This window comes from Leptidea sinapis, chromosome 40 (genome assembly GCF_905404315.1).
Source record: "Leptidea sinapis chromosome 40, ilLepSina1.1, whole genome shotgun sequence".
In the NCBI taxonomy this organism is placed as follows: domain Eukaryota; kingdom Metazoa; phylum Arthropoda; class Insecta; order Lepidoptera; family Pieridae; genus Leptidea; species Leptidea sinapis.
In genome coordinates, this window is record NC_066304.1 from 7008303 (window position 1) to 7034497 (window position 26195).

The 26195-nt window shown below is 35.5% G+C and overlaps 1 protein-coding gene across 4 annotated transcripts in view; it reads right to left on the reverse strand.

The window, feature by feature from the left end:
• LOC126976267 (uncharacterized MFS-type transporter C09D4.1) overlaps positions 1-26195 on the reverse strand; it is a 79958-nt gene that overhangs the window by 46189 nt on the left and 7574 nt on the right. Inside the window, exon 1 of one of the 4 annotated variants that reach the window (XM_050824529.1) lies at positions 8829-9292. The exons of the other annotated variants lie outside the window; for them this stretch is intronic. Within the exon in view, the coding sequence (XP_050680486.1) occupies positions 8829-9137 (309 nt within the window). The 5' untranslated portion in view covers positions 9138-9292. Of the gene's footprint in view, positions 1-8828; positions 9293-26195 lie in introns of those variants that run through there. 4 annotated transcript variants of the gene reach the window in all.

Below are 26195 nucleotides of genomic sequence, written 5' to 3' on the forward strand. Positions count from 1 at the left end.
GAAATTGCATTGACATACTGGTTGGCTGATACTTTGAACAGATTTAGGATGAAATAATTGACATCTGCAATATTACTCTGTTACATATTATGTTACATGGGTGTGACAAAAAAAAGTGTATATCAGTTTATGTACGCACATTTTATGTTTGTAGACAAAACAATATTGTAATAAAGAAGGTATTAAATTTAATAATTTACAACACAACTAATGAAAATATTACTATACCACATAATTTATTTAAATAACGTCTAATTAAATATCATAAATTATTTTTATACATACAATGAGAGAGAATTTTTTTATTTATTTTTAAACTTGTTTATTATGTATATTGAAATTTATTTAATTTTCGTCCATTGGTTGCGGTTCAGTAGTTGAGTTACAAGAGGCTTGGTAGCTAAAGTATGATACAAATGGTCTAGTTGACCAGCTAACGTCAGGGTGTCGAATTTGCGTGACGGTGTGCGCGCGCATCGTAAAAATTCACTCTGATAATTTTTCCCTGACGAGCAAAAGTTCACCACTTCAATAAATCATGAAATGAGTTACCTTATTTTTGAGTAGTGCCGTAGATACATTAATTCACTCACACTAATAAAGGTTGTAAATGTCGTCCACCACCACCTTGAGACGGCGCAGCCGGCTTTGTGTTTCCTTACGGAGACGCAGATATCTCGACCAAGCGATACGTCATATTTAACGTATCCCGGGTACAAAATTGAGCATAATTTTTTGCTGGGTTATGTGTGTACGTTAGGGAGGATATCTGCTGTAGCCGTCTCAGCAACTTTGAGGGTAGGTCTTGCTTCTCTCTGGCTCCGTGTAGATTTTGAGGACCGCGTCCGCATCTATGCGTGTGTCTACAGGTCCCATAGTGGCAACGCAGAAACGGATCATCTCATGCGCTGCGTTGCGGAAAGTGACGACGTGCTTCCACAGATCCGTTCCGCTAAAATCGTGGTCTTGGGTGATTTCAACGGGCACAATGCCGAATAGCTTGGGTCACGTACCATAGACTACGCAGGGCGATCTGTGCATAATTTAACATTGGCGTATGGTCTGTCCCAATTGGTTGAGTCGCCAACGCGTCTCCCGGATGTGTATAGCCACATGCCGTCCTTATTAGATCTTCTGCTAACTACACATCCCGATAGTTATTGTGTCAGTTAAAGCAGCATCTGACTACAAAAAACAGGCGTATCGAACCTGGGTTGCGGCGCTGGGCTTCAAACTGCAACGTTCTAAAGCGGAAATATAACCGTGCCTTCAGATTCTTTAAGCGGCAAATCGCCCGGGCGAAATCGAAGCACGTAGTCAAAATTGGCGAGCAGTTTTCCAGTTACCCGACTGGAACAGGCAAGTCCTGGTCATTGTCGAAAGCTGCTCTTGATAACTTGAACCAGCCGTCCCTGCCACGACTGCACATGAGGAATGACATCCTGGCCCATACGGCAAAAGAGAAAGCTGATCTTCTGTGCGCTCTTTATGTCTCCAATTCGACTATTCACGACAACGGAAAAACATTTTATATTAACAAATTATATTTAAGCTGTATTGTGTTATAAGCGTGCTACCTGGAAGTTGTAACCTATTGGTAAATGATTTTGACAAACGGAGGATCGATGTAATTTAAACCAATGCTAATACGAAGTGTACGATGACAGGACGACCACGATGGTTTTGGGATTCAGCCTGTATTAGAGATAGAGCTTTCATCGAAAACGCTGCCAAGCTAGCCAAGCTAAGCCTAAACGGCTGTATTTAGTGCTCGACCGACGATCAGCATTGACGTCGATCGAGCGTAGCTATAACTATGAAAACATGAGAGTGTTCAGTCCAGCGGTGATGAATTGCTACGCGCGTAAAACTATGTCGTGCTAACGAGAATCGTCGGTCGAGCTCGGTGCGGTCTGATGTACGTCGGTCCGCTGACGCGCTATGGTGCGCTGGAGTAAACGCGTTCATATGTTTTATCGTTATAGCTACGGTCAACCGACGACAGCGTGACGAAGCTCTACGCGCGTAGCAATTCATCAGCGCTGAACTGAACGCGTTCATATGTTTTCATAGTCATAGCACAGAGTAGGGATGGATACTTATTGGTTATAGCTACGCTCAACCGACGCGACGTCAGCTCTGAACATTTAAAGCAACAGTGCTTTCGTACCCCCTCCATGGTAGCGTTAAATGTTTAATGCAATCTTGTCAACGCAACGACTTCCAAAGTCACATTAGAAGTTTCACTTCCTTAAATATAGGCCTAGTTTGCACTTGGAGCTTTTCCTTACGGCGATCCAATATGTGCTTATTTAGTGATTTTGCACCATAATTATGAGGTCATGTTGTGTAACCTGACGAGTAGACGGATGAATCTGGGGGATAAGGATCGAGATAACATCATTCAACTGTATGCAACTTGAGAGGTACCCATCGGGCATTAGGAAGGTTATTGGTGAGACTGTGTTCGTAGGTTACTTAAGTATATTTTGAAATATATTTTTTTATTAGATGGGTTCCTTATTAGCTTTTTATATTTATTAAATAGTTAGTAGATATCTCGATTACTCTCGAAGTTTAAGATATTTGTATAAAGAACCACAGTATGACAAAATATCTGATTCAGAAAATAAAACATATTATAATTATTTATTTGTTGGTATTACCTACGTTATTATATTTATTTAATTACATCGTCAACAAAAAGTAACATAGCAAAACTAAACATGTGATAAAATTAATTAAAAAATGTATTTCTGCATTAATGGAATTATCCTAACACGTGTAGAAAAAATTACAAAAGTAAATTACTTATTTATTTCAATGCACGTTTTGTGAAAATGTAACTTACGACTCTAGGAAAAAGGAACGTGTATTAGTATTTCCAACGGATATTATTAAAAAAATATTGGTAGTTCTTTTTTATAATGACTGTGGTGTCAAGTGGTCAGTATTTCTATTATTGACGGTGATGGACAGATAAATACAATAGATTCCCATTTTATAGCGGATTTATTTGATATAGATTAAATTTGTAACCAAAATTTATAAACGATGCGAAACTCGAACCCGCGCCTCTCGAGTTCCGTCCGAGCGCTCTTCCAACTGAGCCAACCGTTCGAGTCACGTATGGTTCGTAAATCTTGGTATATCTTGTTCAACTCTCAGGTTGTTGTGAGTCGTGATATAAATCATAAGGACACACAAACCCCATTTGTCGTATCACCATTCTTCAATTACAAAACTCCCATTAATGTCTCGCCTACTATCAGAATACTGGGTCTCGAAATCTCGAGCAATTGCATACTTTGAGGTCTGGAAGGGAAGCCAAATTGGCTTCGAAGACGAAGAAACTAGAAGTCATAAAGAGCAAGGCAATTAATTCTTCAAGCCAGCCCACATTCTACTTCTGGCTCTGAATTCCACTTTCGCAGACACGTCACAAACTTGGATATCATTCTCACTATCTAGATGCATGGCATTCTTTTACAGTATGGTTAAAACTTTCTTTCACGTACAACCAAACTGTGTAATGAGCCTCTTTACGGGTTGTTTCCGGGACTATACGACATGGGCACCATCAAAAAAAAGCGTAACTCTAGTGATTCCTCTGGTATTGCAAGAGAATATGGGTGGCGGTGATCACTTAACATCAGGACGCTCGTTTGTACCTTCTCTTCCATATTAAAAACAAAAACACTTAAATCGTCACTTAACTCTATTCTATTCAAGTGAAAAATTGTGAGAGCTTAAAGTATGTCAGTGTATTATCAAGTGATACTATTATAACCCACCCACATGAGTGTTTTAATACCTAATTATCAACAGTTGCATACAAGACTTTATCTACACCCATAATATGAATCCTCTACAAAAGATTCTGAAACAGCTTACTGCTCACATTAAAAAAGCCAGTCCTAGTAACCACAATATCATCCGAAGGAGTGTTATTATGAAAACGGATGATATAATTTTGTACTGAATTTCATTAAAACACTCGTTTGGATAATGTAATGGTTATTAGGACATTGGGTGTTTTAATGTTGGCAATAAGCTGTTTTAGAAACTTTAATAGAGGATTTAAAGCATGGGTGTATTTTATGTTTTAATGAAAATTTATTATATATTTAAATACTTAATTTAAATTGGTCGACGCCCCTTCATTATTGCTAATAACTTTTAGAATTCCTAGTAGTCATGAACGAATTAGTATTAAGCCCCTGTTCTCTACTTCTAAAATTAGAACTTGTTATGCCAATAACTGTTTTACTACCCCTACTCAATTGTATAATGATAATATTTATACACTAACTTTCAAGTATAGATTTATAAAGGTCCTCTTTGCCTAAATTTATCAATAAGTTTAACATCATTGTATTTACACTTTGTTTGTGCTATTAAGTATCAATAACTCATTTGAATAAATTAATACAATCGTAATCTAATTAAGAAACAACATTTAAAAAAAAAGCCCGGCAACGCTCCTGTGATTCACCTGGTGTTAAAAGTGGGTGGCGGTGATCACTTATCAGTGGCAGACTCCTTCGCACAGAATGCCGGCAGTAGATTATGGGTACTGCATCTGCCAGGAAGCAACAATGTGTAATCATTATTGTGTGTCGGTCTGAAGGGCGCCGAAGCTAGAGAAATTACTGAGCAAATGAGACTTAGCATCTTATGTCTCAAAGTGACGAGCGCAATTGCTGTGCCACAATTTTTGGGTTTCTCAAGAATCCTGAGCGGCACTGCGTTGTAATGGTCAGGGCGTATCAATAACCATCAGCTGAACGTCCTGCTCGTCTAAAGCTTTGTGAGCTTTTTATAAAAAAAATTCATTAGATACGCTTTCCATTGAAAAAACTACCTTAGTATTTATCGTGCTGTAATAAGCACATTATATTAACTAGCTTCATTATGTTTATTCCACTATCATATGTTCACTGAATTATTGATATAAACATTCAACCCCTAATTCACCCTCTGTTGTAATCACAACATAATTATTTTATACTCTAAGGTAACCGCGACGAGTTTTGTAGTCTATGTCTCTTCCTGTCACATGAAGAAAAAGTGTAGTTTAATTGTAAGGGGGTTCTGAGTAAATTGTTGAAAGTACAGTGTTTTTTCATTCAATATATTTAATTGACAATCAGACTTTTCTCACACGATTGCAGCCACTTTCCTTTCATCGAAATTTGTAGAAATTTGTGATTCTTGCTACATAAACATGATTCTAAACTTGAAATTAAAAAAAAGGACGGTTTGTTCAATGTTTCAAGCTTGTAACTCCGTTGGTTATGCTTTGCCACGATGAATCAGTCAAACAGTCAGGAGAGGTAATTTAATTCAAATCATTGTTATTTGGAGGATAAGGTAATAATTTAAGGTGTTGTTGGCCTATAGGTAACAGGTACTTATAATACTGGAATGCAAACTTAGTCCACGTTTTAAATTATGTTACAATTATTTTAAAACCACAAAATGTACATCCCAAAACAAACTTAAATTTTAATGTCAGAGGCATATTCATTTTACTTTATAATATGTCATATCTTCTTAATATATATAAATTACGTGACACGTTGTTTGTCCTCGATGGACTCCTAAACTAATGAACGGATTTTAATGGGGATTACTTCATGGAGTGCAATTTGGTCCAACTTGAGAGATAGGATAGTTTTTATTTCGATTTGGGACCCATAATTATTTTTATTTCCAATATTTGCTTTGTGTGGACATATTTTCTATGAGAGAATTTATTGACGCACGGTTTGACAGTTCTGCTGTGAAACAATTTCATTATAACAACAGGGAGCATTTTTTACGAAATAGTTCTTGATGTATTGAAATATTATTGGCAAATTCCTATAAAACGGTTTTTTTTATTATCTACAGCACAACGTCTGTCGGGTCAGCTAGTATTATATAAAGTCATGCAATAGTTATCTATTGATATGAGTATAAGTTAATAATTTTTATTTACTATTTTTATCCTCAAAAAAATCTTTTACAATGCACACAATCTTTTACAATTTTAGTATGATTCTTTAAATGAGTTGGAGACTTCAGTGACTTTTAAAATAGAATATATTTTCACTTTTAATATTATCAGGTAACTTATTGCAAATTTGGTTTCATATTTATTAGTACTTACACTTTACCATTATCGCTACCTCATAAATATAATATATTGATGGCATACTCGGAATATTTCATTTAGTAAATAATTACATCTGAATTAAAAATCAATTTATTAGAAAACGATTAAGTAAACAAATTAGAGATATTAATGTCCAAACTAAACCAATTATACGAAATCGCGTTTCGTTTCAAGAGTTCTTTCAATTAGGCGTTAAGGCTGGGGATTAAGCCAACGGCCTTGAGGAATCCCGTACAAGATCGCCATAGTTTTAATTCAGAATTAGAAGCATTTTTAATTTTTTACAAACAAAATACATTTTTCAAAAATAACAAAACTATGTCGTGTTAAATAGTATTGGGAAACAGTAACTAATTTTTCATACAATTTTTATCTAGATTGAATGAATTAACATGGCTCCAACTTTTACAAGTTAGGGGTATTTTGGTGATTTCTTTACGCAATGTCTAGTACAGATAGAAATGTACAGAAAAAATAAATTTTCCTCTCATATTCTGTAGATATATAAACTATATAAGCCGTTAAGAAATGGTTCCTTCGTTCCTTAAAGGCCGGCAACACTTCTGTGATTCCTCTGGTGTTGCAAGAGATTGTGGGCGTCGGTGATCACATAACACCAGGTGACCCGTACGTTCGTTTGTTCTACTATTCCATAAAAAAATGGTATTAATTATGCGCTATTTTGGCGATAACTTGGGATAGTTAAAAATTGTTTGTAACTACGTTATCTCATTGACCTCTCTAACAAGAAAAAAACTGCAAGTCAGCAAAACCGACCCTAAGCAGCTTATGTCACCACCATATAAAACACTTTTCTATTTATGATAGCTTTAACCAATTTAAAATTCAATTATAACACAGTAATGCTTGCATATAGGACGTACTCACGGTAGAAAATAGCGACTCTGTGGCACCTAGCCGGTATGCTGTGTAAGCATGCCTTTTATTTATCAATCTTAACACTTTTTTATGAAAATAAGGGACGAGACGAGGACAGGACGTTCAGCTGATGGTAATTGATACGCCCTGTTCATTACAATGCAGTGCCGCTCAGGATTATTGAAAAACCCAAAAATTCCGAGCGGCACTACAATTGCGCTCGTCACCTTGAGACGTAAGATGTTAAGACCGAAACATAGTAATATTTACACATTACTGCTTCACGGCAGAAATAGACGCCGTTGTGGTACCCATAATCTAGATGGCATCCTGTGCAAAGGAGCCTCCCACTGGTCAGATATTGCGGTTTTAGTAGGAAAACGGTAAATTATAATCAAATAATTCATCTGATCGACCGGTCAGCAGACTGCGTGATCATAAAAAATAAACAGCATTTTTATGAAAGCCATAATAACCAATTCTCGCAAAATTTAAACCTGTTATTGTTAAAAGAAAAAATTACCGAAAACTTGTTTCGGTAATATTACTTCGGTTATTAAACTCATTGCATAAAATTATAATAATTTTTTTATCAATTTGTGTAACAGCAGGTAAAATTTATGTTTATAAATATTATCAGCTTTTATATTAGTTAATTAAGAATTAGATAATAATTTTAAAGTAAGACAAATAAAATATAACACAATATCGTACCTACACTATATCTGAAATACGTTTTGACGATGGATTTTATTATTTTGTTTTAGTAAGTGTCGACATATATATATATACGACTCTTTTTAATACTTATTTATAAGTTTACTAGCTGACCCAGCAAACGTTGTATTGCCGATATTAAAATCACGATACAAAAGTAACTGTTGATCGTAGATGGGTGAAAATTTGAAGTTGTATGTATTTTTAAATGCTGGCTCATAATCAAACAAATTTAAAAAAAATGTCAAAAAAATAAACAAATTTGGCGTGGACCACCCTTAACATTTAGGGGGATGAAAAATAGATGTTGTCCGATTCTCAGACCTACCCAATATGCACTCAAAATTTCATGAGAATCGGTCAAGCCGTTTCGAAGGAGTTTAACTACAAACACCGGGACATGAGAATTTTATATATTAGATTTAAGAAATCGCTCAGTTGAGTTTAAATACGTTCGGATTCAGATACTCGCCTCTTTTTGAAATAAAATAAATCTTTAGGAAAACAAATAGCAGTGTATTTTGAATTATACTATTTAATATTAAATTAAATCTATAATTTAAAAACACGACAGACAGTTTCTATAGATTCGCTTACCTTTTATTTTTATCTCTCTTTGTATCTCCTTAAGATCTCTTTGTTGTTTGTTTGTTTATACGCTAGTATATTGTAAGTTTATGGTTGCATCTATAAAAATAAACATGATGGCGAATACCAAATTGGCGCCATGGAAGTTTAAAAAAGTTTCTTTTACAAAAGTACGATGGTACGGTATTCTCTCGTGTCCTCTCCACGTCTTGCGCTCTACACTTTCGTTCGCATTCCTTTTTTTTTTAACTGACAGAACTTATTAAAATTGATATGGTTATTACAAATTTAAACTTGAATACACCCGTAAAACTAATTATTATTATTGCATATTTAAGTGAAGTGTAAGTAAACTCTTATTATTATTTTCGTTTTCTTGTAATCTAATATTATTGGAAAGTACAAATAGGTCTAATAAAAATATGAACGACTCACAATATTTGAAACGAGACACTAAAAACTATTAGCAACAGTAAACACTCACGGTTTTATCTAACAAGAAGCTGGCCGGGAATATGAGCGGGATGTAAGTGATCATATACACCATCGACGTCCAGTATACCGTGAGGCTCGTCACGCCGTAGTACTTCACCACCGTGTCCTGAATTATGCTGTACTGCACCCATTGCATGCCGTTGCTGGCCGAGTAGATCACGAAAATAAACAAAACCAGCCATCGAACGCGGTACACCGTGTATTCAATCGGCAGCTTTGTGCCGGGCGATTCTACACCACCCTTTTCTGAAACCCCGTCCATAACGCTCCCGCTTATTTCTAAATTCTTTTCTGCCATTGAGATTATTGTCAAATTTGGCTAAATAATTATGGCACTTTATTATCTTTACCTAACGCGTTTGTCTGTGACATTAAACCTATTATTGTCAAATTTCCCGCGCGCGCCGACTTTGTTGACGAGCGCTTCGCTCGGAGGCGAATAAGCGACTGCATTTCCAATTTTCCTCACGTAGCCGCCAGTCGGCACTCGGCAGACCGTTCGCAGCTTATTTTCCTGCACCCTCCGACCTTCGGGATGACTTGATAAGTGACACTTGACAGACCGTTTATATGAATTATTGAAGTAGTTACTTGTTGTATAATGTTTATGATAAACTGTACCTTATCGCTGTTGGAACAATAATAAATGCAGTCGTATTATGTCACAAGTGGTCAAGCATCATTTCTGATAATAAATTAGTAGGAACAACTATACTATATTCAAGTTTAAATTTGTACCCAAAAAGTTATCTACGATGCGGGGTTCGAACCCGCGCGATCTGGGATACGCCCTAGCGCTCTGAACAACTAAGCCAACCGCCATCTATAGAATCTACTTTAAAGTTGATAACTTGCTCAACACCAATAATTGCATATTAGGAAATCGAGATCGTTATCTAAAGAGCCATCTTTCAAATCTTAACATATTTTTTATGTCATTAAAGGACAAGACGAGAAGGACGTTCAGCTGATGGTAGTTGATACGCCCTGCCCATTACAGTGCAGTGCCGCTACGTGTTACACTCGCGATTTGTATGACACTTTGTGTTAGTGTGCGTACATAGCTCAAAATAGAGGATAGTTCTAAACTCAATTTTTTTCGACGTTTTCACATCTGTCTTATTCTATCCATTGTATAAATGTTTTATTTTATTTAATGAATTAAGGGACGAGACGAGCAGGACAGTCAGCTGATGGTAATTGATGCGCCCTGCCCATTACAATGCAGTGCCGCTCAGGATTCTTGAAAAATACCCAAAAATTCTGAGCGGCACTACAACTGCGCTCGTCACCTTGAGACATAAGATGTTAAGTCTCATTTGCCCAGTAATTTCCCTAGCTACGGCGCCCTTCAGACCGAAACACAGTAATGCTTACACATTACTGCTTCACGGTAGAAATAGGCGCCCTTGTGGTACCCGTAATCTAGCTGGCATCCTGTGCAATGGAGCCTCCCACTGGTGATCTAAGTTTAAAGTGATTTCTGAAGTAACATATTCTAGATTCTAACGTTTTAGATAAGTTTCATTATTGGCACGGGCTATATAATATAGTGTATAACTCTTAGGAATAACTATATTGACTTTAACAATAAATTATTTTTAGAATTAATTAATGGTTATCATTAGGTAAGTGCCAATTGTGTGTAATTATTTTTGAATAAAAACTCGAAAATGTGGGTTAGTTGTTTTGAAATTGAATAATAAATTAGAATTGGATGATTCTAAATTCAACACTCCATCCCTTGTAAATGAACATAACCAAATCGGTTTAATGAGACTTATTTTGAAATGACGTGCTCTGTTTAATATAGATCTAATTTATATATTATAATTATATATATATAACCTCATTGTTGTTATTAAAACAACCTAATATTGTTATTATTACGTGGTTTATTAAGGGTATGTTCCGATATGCACTGCGAGCACTGCACAGTGCTATCACTGTAGAAAAATACGTTCCGTTATGGACTGCCAGTATACTGCCGCAGTAGGTTCATTGTCATAACCCTAAAAAAAACTGTTCATACATAAGAATTTATATTTTTTTTTTGAATTATTTTAAATTTTTAATGATATTGAAAAGTTAAGGAAACATACTAAATAATTTTATAAATAGACTGTTATATTTATACAATTTTATTACTTGAAACTGCTACAATGCTACTAAATGTCCACTTCGGTAGTCAGTTCGGATTCTACTATTTAATAGAAATGCTGCTCAATAAAATCATCCCTTTTGTTTTTTTCAAAAAAAGAGTTATTTCCTTAATGTACATATGTATTATGTACTTAATTTTATAAGCAAAGAATAAAAATTATGAAATTAAACACACTTATTGCAATTCTAAATCTTGTCACGACGTTTTCTGTCTTTTTGGTGGACATTACATTTTTTTGTGAAAAACATAAACAAAACGTCAAATGAATGAAACGAAACGTAGAATTGAACGCACCCAAAATAGCTCTATATCCGTTCAGCGGCCATTTTGCAGTCACTCGTACGCAGAAGTTTTTGTTGTTACAGTATAAAAATAAATAGCAGTGTCAGATTTTCAGATGTCTTTTCAGAAGACCCTCAAAGAAACCGTCTACACATCCAAACGTCAATTAGTTAACTATTTGCTTGAAAACATTGAACGTTTTATGCAACATACTTGCAATGTGCTGCATCAACATGCTGCTGTCAAAAATATAAAAGTCGCTATGACTGAGAACGAAGGTTTACTCCATGTTGACTTTTCGGAAAATTATAACTGCAAGTATGCCTCTGAAATTCAATCTACGCACTTTGGCGGTTCAAAAGCACAATTATCATTGCATACAAGCGTCTTTTATTATGTAGATGTTACTAAGAAAGAGAACCGACTGATCGCTAAATCTTTCTGTACCGTGAGTGATAATAGAAATCACGATCCAATTCAAATTTGTGTCCATTTGAAGCCTGTTATAGCTGCAATTAAAAAAATGCTTCCAAATTTGAAGCGGATCCATATTTTAAGTGACGGACCTTCAACTCAATACAGGAACAAAACGATGTTCCATTTGATAGCTGCTTTCTTGAGCGAGGAGACTGAAGTAGATCAAATTATTTGGCATTATAGTGAGAGTGGACACGGAAAAGGAGCCCCTGATGGCGTGGGTGGTTGTCTAAAGCGCACGGTTGATAAACACGTTGCTCAAGGCAACGATGTGCATAATTCGGATGCTTTCATGAACTGTGTTCTTCAGAACTGTAAGAGCATTGAAGTCATCAAAATTGATGACACGCATGTGGAGGCTGTTGAGAGTAAGATAAAAAACTGCGATATTACTCCGTTTCGTGCAACTATGAAAGTTCATCAGGTTACTTGGTGTCGTGGTGAACCAACGGTCCTTCAATTTCGTAGATTGAGTTGTATGAAATGTAGTCCAGAAGATATTTGTACCCATTACGGCTGAGGTTGTAAAAAGCTTAACATAGCACCACATCCCACAGTGCCCCAACATGATTTACCAACTCTATCAAGTCCAACCCTGATGACTCCTCTGCAAAGTCCTGTCCGTAATGATGCACCAGCTCCCAACGATGGAATGACTTCACCGAGTCCAAGTCATGACTCCTATTTACAGTCCAGTGACAAGTCGATGGTCCAGTCCAATTGCGAGTGGCTCGATGCAGCAAGCAACAAAAATTGGCGAATCCAGTCCATCATTGATGATTGGAAATAGAGTCCGCAAACGCATACATTTTTTTGATGTTTATTCTGACAGCTCAGATACTCAAAGACAGAGGTGCCGCCTAACCCCACTTTTACGAATATTCAAAGGACTACTCGCTTCTGGTCTTCGGACGAAGACGAGGACATATTTTGACCACCGAAATGATGTTGTCGTTACGGTGGACAAACACCAAATATTTTTTATTTGCTTTTTTAAAAGTTTTAAGTGATTGATTTATTTGTGATCTTGTGAAGAAAGCATTGACATTATTTGTATCCAAGATTGTACTTAGTTTTTGTTTAGATTTTTTAAAATATTTAAGAAATAAGTCCACTTGGTGGACATGTTAGTCTTTTCGGAGGTACCGAAAAATAGTTTTTTGCTTATAAATCTCTTTTTTTACATTATTGATCTCAGACCGATACTTATTAATGATATTGAGGGTATTAAAAGTCAGAATATAACTTTGATTTAAGTAAATAATATGTTTCATTTTTTCATTAAAAAAAACTTTGGCTTGACAAAGACCCACTTACCCTAGGGAAATATATGACGTAATAAATTGCCGCCATATTCTACTGTGAGCACTGGCATTTTCGAGGTAAGGTAACTTTGATCACGTTATCAGTCAAAACCACTGGAGTGCCTAACGCTTTATAAACAATACCTACAGTTTCCTCCCAAAAATTTCCTCCAACAACAGTTTTTTTTTAATGAACTAGAAAATTTTTAATGCTGCGTCAAAATATGCGGCTGACAGTATAAGGGATTGCGTTCCGTTTTAAATAGTAACCAGTATAACTGGCTTTAAAGGAACGGCTCTACAGTATACTAAATTGACGTCACACTGTACAGTGGTCGCAGTGCATATCGGAACATACCCTAAATATATCAAACGTATTTGTTGACACTTGACAATTCTTTGCCAACACCTACTCTGAGGTGCCGTTTGCATATCAAAATGCGGATTGATAGGTACACTATATTATTGATTAACGCGAGTGTTACACATTTAAATAAAACATTTTTAAAGTATTAAAACGCGTGTTACTGTAACTGTGGTTTTACATTAGATGTTTGCGTAAAAGTTACATTTTTAGTTTAGTTAACCCGACGTTTCAAGACCTTTCCAGATCTCGTTTTCAGGGGCACTTTTAACTTTTACGCAAACATCTAATGTAAAACCGTTACAATTACATGCTTTTTAATCCTTTAAATGTGTTTTATTTAAATAGGTACATCTTCTACACTCGTTGCTTCGTTTTGGGATTTAAGAAGTAAAACTTGTATAAGCGCGACTTGTTTACTACTTTTATAATGAATAAATTATTTATAAAGTTTTCATAAATATTGTGACGTTTGCGACATTCAAAAAATATAATAACGTTATATCTGTGGTTATATTGACATGTGCTAATAATCTAATCTTCAATTTCTTATTATTAATTATTTTATTTAAAGAGTGAAAATTATCACCTTACAAGATGTTTATATGAATTTTATCTAGAATACAAAACAAAATAAAAATCAGTTAAATGAAATCGGGGAGTCTCAGGAACGTTTAGTTGGTCACATGGATTTAATTAAAAATAGGTAATGTATCTACTGAGTCATAAACCAATGTATATACTTAGTCTGGCCATACATACTGTTATAATTAAAAATAAACAAAATATTACATTTGAATTTGGAATCTGTCATTTTTATATGATTGTTCATTGAGTGTACTCATTTTGGCTATATATATTTCCATAAAAAAAATACATTGTACAATATTTTGCGATATTAAAATGGAGTGGGGTGATAAATTTCCAATCTAAAATTGCAATTTCTAAAATTCTCCATACGCTTGGTATAAGTAAAATCTTTGTGTACCGGGCTATTAATAGGTACAATGAGACCTCCTCTGTTTGTGACAGAAAAAGATCTGGCCGTCCACGTTCGAAAAAATCCTGTCCGAAACCAAAAGATTTTATCTGGGGAGATGAAGATAGCACCTAGAACCATGACGCGTATTTTAAAAGATGACTTAGGACTTGCAGCCTATAAGAGACGTACTGGTCATTTCTTAACTGATAATTTAAAAAATAATAGGGTGGTAAAATCGACACAACTACTAAAGCGGTTCGCAAAAGGAGGTCACAGAAAAGTAATGTCTACGGATGAGCAACATTTTAACAAACAAAATGACCGTATTTATGCTCAAAGCTCTAAGGAAGCTTTCCAATTAGTCGACAGAGTGGGCACTATCCGACTTCATAAAGCTCAGTCGCCGGGTCATAAAGCTCATTCTACGCAGTCTTGGTTGGAAATGAACGTTTCGGACTTCATCAGAGCTGAAGACTGACAGCTGTCTAGTCGCCATCTTAATCTGCTGAATTATGTATGTGTGTATATATTTAAGGCCAGTTTTAGAGAATACAGCTTGCTCTTAACGCCATGATAATTTGGAGTCCCTTAAATAATTCGTACGATTGGCAGTGAAGAATTTTCCCAAGGATAGAATGCGTGCTTCTACTGACAACTGGCCTTAACGTTTAAATATAAGGACTGTATTGCAGCCAATGGAGACCACTTCGAATAAGCTTCTTATATTTTAAATTGTTTTATATTTATGTATTTAAGTAACACACTGCAAAACGTAATAAATGTTACTTGCATTAGACATTTTTTAGCACTTTTTTATGATTGTTCATTGAGTGTACTCATTTTGGCTATATATATTTCCATAAAAAAATACATTGTACAATATTTTGCGATATTAAAATGGAGTGGGGTGATAAAGAGAACCACTGTGATTGCATTACCTAAAGTAGGTATGAAGCCAAATGAAATATTTAAAATTCTCCATACGCTTAGTATTAGTAAAATCTTTTTTTTATATATGAGAGGGGGCAAACGGGCAAGAGGCTCACGGGATGGGGAGAGGTGAGGCAACCGCCCATGGACATCCGCAACAACAGGTGTGTCAAGAAATGCGTTGCCGGCCTTTAAAGTGGGAGTATGCTTTTTTCTTGAAGGTCCCTTAGTCGTATCTGTTCGGGAAGACCGCTGCCGGTAGTTGTTCCACAAAGTGGCTGTGCGAGGCAAGAAATTTCGAACAAAACGCGCGGTTGTGGTATGCCAGACGTCTACGTGATGCGGATGGTACTTTGCACGTAATGTCCGATGGTGGAATTCGGCCGCTGGAATCAACCCGAACAGATCCTCTGGGCACTCTCCGTGATAAATGCGGTAGAAGATGCAGAGAGAACCCACATCTCTACGCAATGCTAGAGAATCAAGCCGATCGGAGATGACTTGATCGTCGATGATTCGAGCCGCTCTTCGTTGTATGCGGTCAAATGGAAGAAGCTGGTACTGGGGAGCACCCGCCCAGAGGTGAGAACAGTACTCCATGTGAGGCCGAATTTGCGCCTTATAAAGTTGCAGGCGGTGGCTTTTAGTGAAGTACTGTCTCGCCTTACTGAGTACACCAAGCTTTTTAGAGGCCAGTTTGGCCTTCTCTTCCAAGTGACCACGGAACTGAACGTCGCTCGATATATCGACGCCAAGTATGCCAATACAGGCTGTGGCAGTTAGAGGAGTGATCTTGAATCGAGGGGATACGACAAAGGGAGACTTTTTAGTGGTGAACGCACATACTTGTGTCTTCTTGGGGTTGAATTGGACTAAATAAATATATAATCTTTGTGTACCAGGCTATTAATAGGTACAATGAGACCTACTCTGTTTATGACAGAAAAAGGTGGTCAAAGCAATAAAGGAAAGAATTTGAAAAAATCCTGTCCGAAACCAAAAGATTTTATTCTTCTGATTCCTCCTGTCTTTTAACTGTTTTAGAATAATTCCTAAATTTAATTATTATTAAGTTTAACTACAGTCGCGCGTAAACATTACACGCACACACTTTTTATGATTAATCAATCGTTTTTCATTTTTTTAACTTACACAATTAGTAAGTCAAAACGCTTCAGTAATTTTCGTGCATCACTCTACATACATTTTATAAAATATAATGTAAAATGCTGAAACTTTAAATATAGATTTAAATGACTAAAGTGAGTAATAGATTTTTGTTGCTTTTTAAAAAGGTTTTTCCCCAAGTGGAGTAAGCGTTTATTAGTCACACGTGTATTCGAAAAAACCAAAAAATATATAGTAATTAGGTATTAACTAATAGAAAGACGTAAAACACGTTCCTAATTATCGTGCAATTACAACCTTCTAACGATTTTTTTTTATGAAAATAAGGCACGAGACCAACAGGACGTTGAGCTGATGGTAACTTATACACCCTGCCCAATGCAGTGCCGCTCAGGATTCATGAAAAAACCCAAAAATTCTGAGAGGCAACACAATTGCGATCGTCACCTTGAGACATGAGATATGAGACAAATACTCAAAAAAAAATCATTAACAATAAATATAATTACTCTTGTCTTATTTTATTACTTTGTATCAGGACATATTATAACAATGTAAGAAAACAAAGACATTACTATAAATTATGTGGAGTCATCGCCATAAACACGCAAACACACGTGCACACACAAAACAAAGGTGTACTATGTTGTATGTTCATTATTTCTTAAGAGTTTATTATGTAGGTAAGTATTATCTATAAAAAGTCTGTGCTTACTTATGTATGCACGCAAGAGGTTATGTATGTAGCCTAACGAAGAAAAAATCATGAAAATAATTTATTCCTCGTTTTTAGAAAGAACAATTTTGTAAAAATCTTGTAAAGATGGCTTTGATAATTAATTATTAAATAATGAATACGGCTGCATGGGCTTGAACACCTTGCCTTTCCTAATAATGGACGAAGAAACCAAAAAAAAATTATTATAGACACAAACGTCACGAAATTTTAGAAACCAACTTCAACCTGTTACTTTTGTGTTTTGCGCGCGCATCTTAAAATTTCACTCTCATAATTTTTTCATAACGCGCCTAAAGAAATATAACTTCAAAAAAGTATTTATTATATAACTCTGTGTTATTTTGTGTTGTATCACTTGCAATGATTGAATTTTACTTATTCAATAATGATACAATATTATTGGATAAATGCTGTGAATTACTTAATTCTAGTCTAACGACTAACACAAATAACGGGTCTAACATTTTTCGGTTTAATATGCATTTTGGTCTATAATCTGATGATAGTTAATTCGTCAAAATAGCTTTACAATAAGCACATTATAATATTATGTGGTAATTGGAAAGGTAAAGATAGTCACATAACTATTTTTTTAATTACAATAGGCTAATTAAAAACTTGAAAGTAACATATTCTTTAGGTACGTACACTGGGCTTGTAGACTTATAAAAAACAATCCCACCTTACATTGTTCAATTATATCTTGCGCTATGATATATTTGGGTGCATTTAGTGCTCGACCGACGCGTCGGTCAGCACGATTCTCATGAAATTTTGAGTGCATATTGGGTAGGTCTGAGAATCGGACAACATCTATTTTTCATCCATCAAATGTTCACGGTGGTCCACGCCCAATGTTTGTTTAATTATTTTGACATTTCTTTTAAATTTGTTTGATTCTGAGTCAGCATTAAAAAATACATACAACTTCAAATTTTCACCCATCTACGATCAACAGTTACTTTTGTATCGCGATTTTAATATCGGCAATACAACGTTTGCTGGGTCAGCTAGTAATAAATAAAAATGAATAATTCATTTTTAACAGCAATTATTGCTGTTCGTAAGTCACGCTAAAACTCTAGAACGGCCGGACCGATTAAGATAATTTTTGTCATGAATTATTTGTGAAAGTCCAGAGAAGATTTAAAAGGTGAATAAATATGAAAATGCTCGGAATTGATTAAAAACGACAATTCTTATCTTTTTTCTTTGATGTGTCCCCCGTCGTTCAGAAATAAATTAAAATAATAGTTTAAAAATAATAACTAATTAGAATTTTTATATGTTTCTAACTTTCTCAGGAGGTAACTAATAGTAGGTAGATTTTAGGTAACTAATAGTAGGTAGATTAACTACAGTTGTTAACTATTTATCAGATTATTTTTATGCAGATTGATAAATCGTAAGTTATGACACAAATTAAGTTTCAGAACGCAAACAGTATTCTTTACATTTGACAATAATAATATTACATTCCTACCGAGCATTTTTTTTATTTGTTTTAATAAAAAAAGGATTCCTTTTGTTTCTTTTAAGTGTATTTCATACAAAAGTTTAGGTCTTGTATTTATCGATTGAGGCAGTACGATTCTGTCGGGTCAGCTAGTAACCAATATGTATTTAACCCTACTCTATGCTTTAACGATAAAACATGAACGCGTTCATTCCAGCGCGCCATAGTGCGTCAGCGGACCGACGTACATGGGACCGAATAGCTCGACCGACGATTTTCGTCAGCACGACGTAGCTCTACGCGTGTAGCAATTCATCAGCGTTGGACTGAACGCATTCATATGTTTTATCGCTATAGCTACGGTCAACCGACGTCAGCGCGACGTAGATCTACGCGCGTAGCAATTCATCAGCGTTGGACTGAACGCGTTTATATATTGTTTTATCGTTATAGATACGCTCAACCGACGTCAGCGCGATGAAGCTCTACGCGCGTAGCAATTCATCAGCACTGGACTCTGTTTTCATAATTATAGCTTCGCTCGACTGTCGTCAACGCTTACCGTCGGCCGAGCACTAAATACAGCTAATTAGGCCGAAAACTCTGCCTAAGCCTAATCGCCGTCATAAATGCAGAAGCCTTTCGATGAAATCTCTAATACTGGCTGAATCCCGAAACCATCGTGGTCGTCCTGTCATCGTAGACTTCGTATTAGCATTGGCTTAAATTACATCGATCCTCCGTTTGTCAAAATCATTTACCAATAGGTTACAACTTCTATGTAGCACGCTTATAACACAATACGGCTTAAATATAATGGATATTAATTTCAAAATTCACTGTTAAAGATAAGCTAAGGAAAAAAATCTTGTATTGGTTACACAAAAACTGTTGATATTTTCAGTAGATTACAGTAAAACAAGTTATACTAAAAATATATTTAACATTTTTGTGGTCCGGATTTTAACATGTCTCTAACTTATTTCCAGAAATTGATTTAGGGCTCCGTACAACAAGAAGAAGCTCTATGCCACTTAATTAAAGGTACAACCTTCAAATTTTTTATTATTAAGATAGTAAATATTATCAATTGTATTTATTAACTATTAACAATATAGCGTCTGTATATTGTATAACAATTAAATTATTTATTCAAATTATTTTTACTGGTATTCATACATTTATTTTGTAGTGATTGAAATAAGTAATTTACATAAATATTTATTTCAACGTGATTGATATAGAATTGTTGAAATAGTTAAATATCTTGCTAAGCAATTTGAGGAAAGGTGAGCCGTTACCGTATTAGGACAAAAAAACTGCATAACTCTCTTGTGGTAGGTACTGAAGGAAGCCGGAGGGGAAGGGGAATGGAGTTTCAGTACTACACTAAAATTAAACCACCACAGGTTCGCTTTAGGTGGGACGTCAATTTATTTGGTATTTAATCAAGTACTAACACATTTACAATAAATACCAATAGCGTGTTTTAAAACTATTGTACATTCCAGTACGAGTACTAGCATCATCTAGTCATGGCTATGCGAAGTAATAGGTAGAATTTAATAGCGGTTACATATATTATTAATGGTTAAATTCAACGTTAACAGGTACATCTATCATCTCTTGTATTTCATATTATTGTCGGCTGGTGAGACAGTTCTAGATGAATTAAGAAACTTATTTGTTAGACCGAGTAAGCAAATCAAAATATGATGTAACCATAACATTACATAAAAATATTATTAAAGTAATAGTCAAATGTCACATTTAATCGTATCATAATATATTCATGAACTTATAATTGCTATTCAAAAAGTCAAAGGCGTTAAATAATATCAATTTTTAGTTACTGAACAGTAATTGACCTCCTTTCATAGTAATTATACATCCTAAGAATAATTTAAGAAATATATATCCCCTAATGTACAATAAGTTTTTCATGATACTCGTCAAAAAAAATCGTCACCTTTTTGCTCTTAATAGTTATCTTCATTATTATAACACTAGAAATAAGGGATTGCTTGTAACTAATTCTAGTAGACTTCATAAGATACATAATAGCTTTAAGGGTAAATGTATACACTTCTATAATAAAGTCCCAGCCACTGTTCAGGCATTATCTATAAATAAATTTAAATGATTTATAAAAAAATGGCTCTGTCGTAAATCCTATTACTCCACTGCTGAATATCTAAATTCGGACAGCCTGGGACTAGATTGTGATTATTTTATAGCGATAGAAATGACTTTACAATAATATATATTTTTATTGAAAAGAGCGAAAAAAAAGAATGCTGGGAGAGTTTCTTGCGCCGCTTCTTCTCTCTCAGAGCGCCATTTGTTTCCGAAGCGGTAGTAGTATCTAGTAGTTATTAGAAATGACATCAAAAAGAATTCTAAAGGAATCAATATTGAGAAAATAAATGCCTTTTATGCCTTTTACTAAGGTTTTATGCGGTGTACTATATAAAATGAATTCTCAAGTTTTATAGTAATCATTGACGGTTGTGTAAAACTCGCAATAGATTAAAATGTCAGTCACACCCCTGGATATTATTCGTTCAATCTTTTTCTATTAAACAATCTATATCACTTAATAATAAACAAGCTGATACCCCGCGACTTCGTCCGCAAAAACACTGGACTGAGCACGTAATAGCGATATTTCAATATTTTTTTTAAAATAGAAAGAACACTTATAACATACTATGCAACACTTTTTATAATAATGACTGCAAACTCGGAGTTCATTTTTTACACTTCGAGTTAAATTATTGAAGTTTAAGTAAGGGTCCCTATTTTTTTTGGAAAATATGATAATATAGCCTATGTCACCCGGAGATAGTGTAGATTCCCAACAGTGAAATATTTTTATCAATCGGTTCAGTTGTTTCGAAGTCTATTCAATGCTAACAAACAAAATATCAAATCTTTTCTCATTACATTATTAGTATAGAGAATAGATTAACTGGTGACCGATGCGCTTCGCTTCACCGACTTCACCTAAACAGATGCGTATAATATACAAAATCTCATATCAAAATTGATAATCTTAGATTAAGGATTGGTCTCCGCTGCGCTCCAACTAGATACCGCAGGCGTAGTAGCAAAGTGCGGCAACTTGGGCGTACTCGAGCCAGTCTCGAGCAATGACGTGACACATGTTCTGTTAAACTTTGCTGAAAATTGCTAGAATGCCGGGTTGTGTAGTAAAACTTTGTAGAAATAATACTACAAGTAATAAGACAGACACTGGGATCAGATATCATCAGTATGTATTTTGTATTTTATTAATATCAATGTAAAATAACACGAAGCGTATGTTACAAAATTATAAAGATGCCATTGAGTGTCTAGATGCCACGCACACAAGCATCTAATAGTTGCCGTAATAAAAAAAAAAATAACAAAAAAAAAACAACCGACTTCAAAAACACTATTCCAAAACAATAGATATCATATTCATACAAAGTATAAAAATAATTGCGTATTTTTATACAATCTTATTAATTAATCTAATTTTAGTTACGATTATTGTAATTTTTAGAATCGGTGTCCTTCCGCCGTAAGCCGCCTCTTTTGCACATCACGACTCAAGCACATCTCACCTATAACTATGTATGTAGTTACAAACTTATCTTGGCTGACACCGAACCACCAGCATTCAAATAAAAAAAAATATCAAAATCGGTTCACCCAGTCGAAAGTTTTGAGGTAACAAACATAAAAAAAAACATACCGACGAATTGAGAACCTCCTCCTTTTTTGAAGTCGGTTAAAAAACTTTTGTTCTTACTAACGCGAGAAAATTTTCGGTCAATGATTTATTATTACTTTCGTTGTGGGCTTACTCAACAACAGAGCTATGTTAGGCTGCGATTAGCATTTCTTAATGAAGCCTCATCTTGTGCCACTACTTACAATTAGTTTTACGTCCAAGCGTACGTCCACGCTTAAACTCGTAAATCTCAATTATGAGGGAGGGACGCGTGAGGGACGTCCTTTAACAGCGACTACTGATAATAACATCAGTGCTGTGCGACGCATGATAGAGGAAGATAAGAGAGTGACCTATCAGCAGATACGGGCAAGCATAGGCATTGGTATGAGTCAAGTTTAAAAAATATTACACCAACATTTAGGCGTCAGGAAGCTTTGTACCGGATGGATTCCCTTTAACCAACGACCAGAAACACCTTCGCATGGACTGGTGTCACCAAATGTTTGATAAGTTCAACGGCGGTGACTCAAATGCTGTATTTGACATGGTCACAGGTGATGAAAGCTGGATATGTTGCTACGAACCCGAAAACAAAAGACAATCAGCTCAGTGGGTGTCCTTTCGCGGATCGGCCAACTAGGGTAAAGAAAGGAAGAAGTCAAGGAAAAAAGATGATTGCCTCATTCTTTGGTTGGAAAGGTCATTTCGCGACAGTTGTGCTAGAGGATGGAATCGCTGTTTGCCTGTTGTCTTGGAAAAAATTCGACAGCAGCGCCCTCGAAGCAGGATTCTCCTTCACCACGACAATGCTTCAGCGCACTCCGCAAAACGGACTGTTGAATATTTGACTATGGCAGATGTCGAGATAATGAGTCATCCGCCATACAGTCCTGACCTGGCGCCCTGCGACTTTTATTTATTCCCAAGAACTAAAGATAAAATTCGAGGTATTCGCTTTACGAGCCATGAAGATGAGGTGAAAGCGTAGGAAGGCGGTAAGGAAGAATGGGCCCACTGCTTTTCTCAGTGGTTCCATCGAGTGCGACGATGTGCGACGAGAGAGGAACGGAGATTACTTCGAAAAACAATAAAAATAATTGGTAAATTTCTACATTAAGCCGTTTGTCATTTTCTAAACATTTTCAGTGTTACCTAGGTTCGTGAAAGAAAGCTCCTTGAAAACCGCACTGTGGAGAACCGCCACACATACGGATGGTTTGGGTGATATTCTAATTTGTGGCATGTCGGGCGAAGGTGGAATTCAGCGGCAGGAATCCGGTAACAGCTCTTTGGAACTTATCTATATTATATATTTACGCATATATTACATTTCATTACTTATTATTATTCGACATCTCGCCAAACTCGTAGAACAGTTCGGTAAAACACACCTCACCTAAATTCAGTGAAATACACCTGTACATTAATATTTTCTATCGTATAAAAATATGAATCCAAAATAAAAACTCTATCCAGGTTATCCACAGTGAGATCCTCAAAGAAATTTAGTTGACATTGAGCGGGGTTTCAAGAACAATATAACCACGGTAGGTACCTTCAAACTAGGCTGTTTACAAGTGGTGGTTTGTTCCAAGACGTAAATAACTAACCATTTAGCAACTTGCTTTAAGGCATTTATATACCTATATTGGAATTATCAATCGGTAATCAGATGCAAGACTATAACATATCTATTTATTTTCTCCTCACAAAGATCTTAAAGCTAAAACAGTACAGTAGTGTTACATTTTTTTTTAACAGATAGTATTTTGTGAGGAGCTGGTGTCTGAAGTAGGTTGACCCTGTATTACAGATCACCAGGACCTCACCCCCAGATATAAGGATCACAATGATTAAAATAGTACACATCCGTACTAGTTGCTAGAAGAGCAACAATAGATCATAACAATAAATGACTTTAAATTTGTAAATTACTAGTAATAAAATGTGTGTGTGTGTGTGTGTGTGTGTGAGTGTGTGTGTGTGTGTGTGTGTGTGTGTGCGAGTGTGTGTGTGTGTGTGTGTGTGTGTGGGCGTACTCTACTCTCAGTTACTATTAGTGTAGAAGGTTTTCAGTTGAGGTATAGTCCAATTTCTGTAACCACTCTGTCAAGATACGCTTGCATTTAGTTCTGTTGAGGTGGTAAATTGACAGCTCTTTGTTTACCTTATTGTAAAGGTTACCTTGAACACATAAGAATCTTTGGGAGAATCTAGTATTAAACAATAATTTTTCATAAATTCTATCTTTTCGCCGTTGCGCTTTATTTTTTTCCGGATCGTAACTGGTAAGGCTATGTTTTTTTAAAACTGTATGCAGGATATAAAGCTGACGCACAGTTAGAACCTTTGATAGTTTATAGAGTTCTGTAGTGGGATGGTAGATTGGTAATGAGTTACTTACTTTCAATATAGCTCTTTGGGCCCTTTCTATTTTGAGAAAGTGTGATTTTATAGCGCCGCCCCAAGAAGTGATGCAATATGTTAATATCGACTGACACAAAGCTTGATATATGTTTTTCATCAAGTCCTTTTCAGCTACATTTCTCAAATTTTTAAAAATGACTATTAATTTTCGCACTCGTTTTGCTAGTTGTCCTATGTGGCATTGAAAATTTAACTTGTTATCTACCATAATACAGAGATACTTGATAGTCTCTGGTTTCTGTATTTTGGCACAGGGACAATATAAGTCTTCAGAATTACCACATGAGTGGAACATTATATTATGATTGGTTGTAAATTCTGTATTTCTTAGAGAAAAGGTAATATAACTGGTTTTAACTATATTTAATGTCAGGACATTGTCATTTAGCCATTCACTGACGGTATTAAAGCCCTTTTGTGCACTCAAATACACTTCTTCCCAAGTATCTCCTCTAAACATAAAGCTGTGTCATCAGCAAAGGTAACTATTTTAGCATTTGGGAGCTGTAGTTGACATAGGTCGTTTATATATACTAAAAATAATGTAGGGCCAAGAATACTTCCCTGAGGGACGCCAAAATACACTGCGGCTTCATTACTTATCAGATTACCTATTTGGACGCATTGTGTTCTATCACTGAGGTAGCTTTCAAACAGTTTTAGTTGTATACCCCTAATCCCAAGACGATCAAGCTTTTCTAAAAGGATAGAGACAGAGACTGTGTCGAAAGCTTTGGCCAAATCCAGAAAAATGGCGATGGTTTTTTTTTGTTATCTATATTTTTAACCAAAAAGTTTGTAAGTTCATGTACGGCGTCAGCTGTTGACCTTCCAGATCTAAAACCGAATTGAGCTGTTGATAGTAGACTGTTTTTCTCCAAATAGCTGATGAGTCTTTTATTAATTATACGTTCTAGGATTTTTGACAATGTGGGGAGTATCGAAATAGGTCTATAGTTATTGACACAATCTCTGTCCCCACTCTTATGAATCGGGTGAATCCTTGATTTCTTGAAAGCAGTAGGAAATTCACCAGTGGACATTGCTAAATTGCAAATAAATGCTATTGGCTCAGATAAGGTATCCGCATTGGTTTTTAGTATTTCTGGTGGAATGCCATCAAGGCCAGCGGCGGTATTAAGTTTGAGGTTATTAATAATTGTTGACACTTCATGAACATTGGTTGGGAATAAAACAAATGAGTGGGGATGAGACTTTAAGGCAATTGGTGTTGTTTGAGTGTTAATATTTTTGGTTATTTTCTCAGCTAATGTTTTACCAACGCACGCGAAGAATTGGTTTATATTATGAATTTTTTGTTGTGGATTAGGTGTAGATATAAGTTCTAAGTTAGATTGATGAGGTTTGTTAGAATACGT